At 34.3% G+C, this 6,035-nt stretch overlaps 1 protein-coding gene across 1 annotated transcript in view; it reads left to right on the top strand.

Annotated features, from left to right (window-relative positions):
- The first annotated feature begins 3,982 nt into the window (after positions 1-3,982).
- LOC129223044 (transmembrane channel-like protein) overlaps positions 3,983-6,035 on the top strand; it is an 86,805-nt gene continuing 84,752 nt past the window's right edge. The window contains 1 exon segment of the mRNA XM_054857608.1: positions 3,983-4,161. Within this exon segment, the coding sequence (XP_054713583.1) occupies positions 3,983-4,161 (179 nt within the window).

Genomic DNA, 6,035 nt, shown 5'->3' with positions numbered 1-6,035 from the left:
ACCAACTCTTCAACAAAATAAATGCAGCGATGTTTGCAGAATGGAAACTATCGCCAAAACTTTACCAAAATATCTAGATTACGAAATTTTGTAAGTTACGTTGGATGCTTCACTTGCCTCCATAAAACAAAAAGCCTAGAAATGTGATGAAGAAGATAGTGTTATCCATAGGAGTGAATGGGCCCTCGTGTTACATTTTCCGCCATCGCTGGATCAGAAATGTACTGAACGAAAAGTTTAACATAAATTAACATTCTGAGCATTGATTAAGCACTATTAAAGCAGAAATGAGGATTTTCTTTGAAAGTGGAATTAATCGATTTGGCAACTGAGGCATCCATACTGTTTGACCACGGATTGTATGGAATTGGCAAACATCCAGTTAAGGCGACTCCATCTGAATGAGGGGAAAAATAAAAATTTTATGCGCGTATTCCGCTCATTTGAATGAGACTCTGCTTAATTGAGAGGCTAACATACATCTGCAAAATCTGACATCCCTGAAAACTAATAGATGATTCCATTTCAGCGTGTAAATCGGATGTTTACCTTTTCATACAATCCGTGGTTAGACAGTATCTCAGTTATGCTTAAAGAGAAAAACTTTCGATTGTGCCACTGCTTTGGAGCAAACGAATCAGTACATATTCTTATTGACAGGGATGCCCCGATGGGAGATTCTCACGGGAAATCATCGTGAGTTCCCAAAAATGTTCTTATTCATCAGTTTTGATTGCCAATTTGTAAAATTTCACGACAGCATTGTAATGCAATTATTTTGCATCTTTTTTAATGATACCTACTGCTTTTTTTTATTAAATGTGAATGCATGAATATTTTTTAATCATTCGGTAAAACTCGTGAATTTATTGGGATAATTCAAAGTTCTTCTCCTCTCCTAGTTTAAGTTCGTGGAGACCCTAATTCACTGTAAAAAGAAATGTGTAATCTTACTCCATAAATACGGTGGTAGCATTTTTCACTTTGTGTAACCTTATTCCGGCAGCTAGCTTCCTCCATAGCAATGGAGCAACTTAACTGATAAAACTGGTGTAACGTATGAGCGTTACACCAGTTTTATCAGTTATGTTACTCCATTGCTATGGAGGCAGCTAAGCTGCCACCGCTTTTACGCAGTAAGGTTACACAGTGTTTTTTAGTGTTTTTGAGATATAAGTGCCACGTTTAACGAGAGAAAACGTGCAACTACGGTATCTCTGTACATTAATTCGTACAGAAAAATAAAGTCAGCATCGGAATACAAAATTTCGTTTGACTCCTTCCATTAATTCAGTTCCTCTAACCGTGAAAAACTTTCAATTGCAATCCCCTCATTAACTGACTGGAGCCAAAAAAAAAAAAATATTATGCACCAATTCACAATACATGTGGGGGCATACATGTATAATATCACGTTTCGTCGGATTCCATGCATTACCTTTGAACAAAAGTGACAAAAAAAAAATTGCATACATAGAGACACATCCTTTTCCTAAAAACTATCAGAAAAGGTTTTGAATACATTAAGGTGTGTAAATTTGTCAAAGTACGGAAATAGAATGCCCGAATACAATGCTTTTTTCTAAAATTTGTACATAAAAAAGTCATAAACAAAGTAAACCAACCAAAGTTAGTGTTAAACAATAAGTTTCGTTACAAACTTCTACCCTTCATTTTGCATGGATGTTAGTATTCTTTCATTTCTAACCTCGGCGGTTGAGACCAGTTTATGCAAAAGCCTGAGGAATTGAAAAAGACGAAAAATGACGTGTTACTTTGCTTTTGGACAACTTATCCTTTTTTACCATTAGATCCTTATACCGCAATTGAAATGCGAAGGTTTAAGAAAAATGGATCTAGAAGCTTAAGAAAATTGAACACCGATGATAATAGATATATGAGTGTAAAGTAACGCATTTAATGAAGAGAATCAGAGTAAAAATCGTTATTTCAACTGTACGAGTATGAAATTTAATCACATTTTACAAGAAATGTTTTTTATTTGACTCTCCAACCCTAGTGACAGGAGTACAATGAATATGCAACTATGCAGTTGACCACAGTTTACAATCCAGATTGAACCAAGTCTATCAGTCTTGATTTCGAACATTTTTTAAAATCCTCTCAGACAAAAAAGCATAGTTGCATAGTTCAGAGGAACTTGTAAAAAATATTTTAAAAAATGCGTAGCAAAAATATGTATTGAATGTCTTGTCAACATCTATGAGGTGTACTAGACGCAAGTACGTAAAAGTGAATTTACTTACTATCCTTTTTGTTTTCTTGGGTTCGTCAATAAGAGTGTGGCTCAAAGTTAACTTAAATTTTGTGCTACTGCAAATGTCAGTATGTCGATGTTTTATTGAAGACAATTATTTCTTTTTGAATCTTTCAAACATGGACCAAAAAAGGGAGGCATCCCCCCTCCCCCAAGAAATATTTCATTACATTTTCTCATGTAGAAAAAAACTATGAAATCATTATGGAAGATACTTACAAGGAGAAAAAAAAAATGAAAGCGGAATAAAACAAAATCTATTATTTTTAGCTATCATGTTTGGTTTGATAGCATTTAAAACGCAAACCAATTGATTAATAAAAGTTTATTGAATCTAAGATACGAGTACAGTAAAACCTGTAAAGTTGACCACCCTTGTAAGTTCACCACCTGTCTATGTTGACCGCTTTTGTCAGGAACGGAATTAGTCCTATCTCATATAATGAAGGAAAACCTCTGTAACTTGACCACCTCTCTATCTTGACCACCTGTCTATCTTGACCACTAGTGTTCGCCAAATTTGGTTTGGAGTATTGTAAAAAACCCTTTGTAAGTTGACCACTTGGTTTTTTTTTTTTTATAACTTTCTTCAGCAAATTGTTTCATTTTATTATTTATTTATTTATTATTATTATTATTATTATTATTATTATTTCATAGCTTTCCAAGAATGGTTTTAATACTTTGATGACAGAACAGCATTTTACTAACTAAACAGCAGCATAAAGCTTAATGCTGCTCTTTATTCTCCAAACTTGTTTTTCATTTGTTGTTCTATTTGAGATAGCTTTTTGTACTCTGTTCAATGAAAATAGGTGTCAGTATAAAAGTTCAAAGTCTTTCATTTCAGTTGCAATATATTGTGACAACACAGGAATTGTGCAAAAACGAGCAGGCCAGGATCTATGCATTTTGATTCCCCTGCAACAAAATATGTAGGGCCCCTCCCTAGTGGCCAGCAGTGTCTATTAGTAAAGTGAATAAGTCTTAGTGCTAGTTGTTTTTTCTATTTTTTCTTCAATTTATAGGGCCGTTAGCCCCTTTAAGGACGCAGGCCTCTCGCACTGCGGGTACGCAGATCTGGGCTTGCTAATGAGTAAAGTTACATGTTTCTGGTGCAAGGGATTAAGAGATAGGACATTTTGATTTTGCCTTTATGAACTGGGAGAGTCGAGCTTGTTGCTCTTTGTGCTATAAGTTTTGAATAAAAAGGCTTCAAAAAGAAAGTTAGCTGAACTTGACTTTAATAAAAAGTATGATAGATTAAAATTAACTGGAAAAAAACAGAGAATATTAGCTGGCATATATGGAATTTCTAAAACTTAAGTGTCTAATATAGTTAAAAACAAGGAAAAACTAACAAAAATATTTGAATAGTATTTATAATTATTGTTTCACTTTCAATAATGTTAAACAATGAAAGTGAGTTGAACAGAAAGAGTAAGGGTGAATTCCTCAAAAAATGAATACATGGTGCAAGAAATGACAAAAAAATTAAAAAAAATTATTACCGCCCTTTATAAGTTGACCGCCAAAGTACTGCACCGCGAGTGGTCAACTTACACAGGTTTGACTGTATTTTGAAACAGGTTGTCCTGGATTAATTCTAAAGGCTCTTATATGTACCGATTGGGTCTAGAATAAGGATGTAAATTTTTTATAAAAAAAAATATTTAATTATGAAAATTATTTTTACTAGATAAAATGGCGGACGAACCAGACGACGACGAACTGGAATCGTACCTAAGGAGTAGTCTGAGCGATCGACGCCGAAGCCGATGGGGACGACAATCTTTGCGGCGGGGATCGTCACCTTTTCTAACAGAAGCCATGGCTGGAAAACACGGAAGAAGGCTTTCTTCTATGACCACATCTTCCGGAGAGTGAGTATCCGAACAATCCGAATCTTGCTTCTCCACATCGTTTGGAGAATGAGTATCAGTCTGAATCTTCATTCTCCACATGTTTTGGAGAGTGAGTATCCCAATCCGAGTTTTCCTTCTCCACATCTTTTGGAGAGTGAGTATCGAATCTTCCTTCTTCACATCTTTTAAAAAGTGAGTATCATAATCTGAATCTTGCTTCACCACCTCTTCTGGAGAATGAGTACCACAATATGAAAACTTCGTTTCACTTACAAATTCAGAAAAATTTTAAGATTAAGTATTACTGTAAAATACAATGCTAACACAGTACGGAGACAATTTAACAGCAAATTATACAGGAAAAGTAAATAATGGCGGCGAAAGATGGCTGCTGCAACCTCCAATTTTACACGAAAATAGACTTTAACTGTGAAAAATACTTCCAACATGGTTCCCAGTAGTTTTTACCCTGCATTTTCAGGGTTTTTTTTTTTTTTTGTCAGAGTGATCAAAAAAAACAAACAAAAATAAATTTAACTCAAAATATTTGACAGTTACAAATAATAACGTTAAAATTGCATAAATAGAAATTGAAATTGCAATCTCGTGTTTCGATGCTAAAAAACCCTTTTCATTACGGCAGAAAGTGAACTTGTTAGTTAAAAGACATCTGACAAAAGCATTGAAACAGAACTGCAAATAGTTTAAATAGTAAAAATAAATAACTCTATGTTCGTAACCTAGCCTGTGTCAAATTTAGGTTTCTATTTTTTATTCAGTTGTTTGATAAATTCCCCATTTTTTATTATTTAAAGTGTTTACTTTTGCTTGTCCTTTCGCCACCAACATTATTTTTCGTATTGATAAAGCGAACCCGGAAATACGTGTCAATAATTTTTATTATAATTTGCGCAGTTTTAGCGGCTTCTTGTTCGTAATTTTATTGTATTGTTCTGCACAAAATCTAAGTGTACCATCTCCATAAGATAAGTAAGATCTCCATAAGTAGTGAAGTTTTCTTTAAACTTTTCAAATTAATGAAGTCAAATAACATATTTATTTAATGCACCAAAAATCATCGATAAGTGTACTAGTTTAAGAAAAATATTTCAGCTGGATTATCATTAAAAATTCCTCCTCACAGAAACGCAGTGCGAAATTTCTAATCCTAATTGGTGTATCGAAATTTCACATTATTCTCAAAAACGAGATAAGGCGAGTTAAAAAAAAGTGTGATATCCTTTCAAAAAGTGGGCAAGATCTCAAGGCCTCGCGCTATGAATTATTGTTGATGGGGTCAGTCGTTTTCGTGGTTTGGCGGGAGCTGACGACACACCCTCATTCCGAAGAGGACCACACCCTTGAAGAGCGCTCCAACCAAACGAAAATTTTCATCTCTTTTAGTATTTGCTCCTCCTGCATCATGGAAGCTGGCCGCAGTATATTTTTGTGGCGACTCAAGGCTGTCATTTTTTTGGATGAAATTTCTTGATTGCTGATACAAATTTTTCAATGAGGTTGTTTCCGAAATTTTAAAAATACTTTTTTCTGAAAGAGCATGCTTAAAAATATAGGAGTTAACCATTTTTTAAATAATTTGACAAAGTTTAATATTTTTAAACAGTTAATCGATGCGCAGATTGAAATTCATTTTTTATGCTTCTGCGCACAACATCACAAGTGATGAAATGCCATTCACTGATGACATTAACAAACAGCGCAAATTATCATATCCTGGCAACGCAGTTGACAGCAAAGCGTAAACATTTAGCACAGCAATCGGGCAGCGCGCCAAAGTACATCACTTGTGACGTCATAAAGATCATGCGTTATTTCCAAAATTGGACATTTAAAAAAATTAAATGAAAAATAACTGTTGGGGAAATAAATTT

The sequence above is a fragment of the Uloborus diversus genome, chromosome 5 (assembly GCF_026930045.1).
Source record: "Uloborus diversus isolate 005 chromosome 5, Udiv.v.3.1, whole genome shotgun sequence".
NCBI classification, from domain to species: Eukaryota; Metazoa; Arthropoda; class Arachnida; order Araneae; family Uloboridae; genus Uloborus; species Uloborus diversus.
Note: the sequence above shows the minus strand (reverse complement) of the source record. Positions and strands in the feature narration are given on the sequence as shown.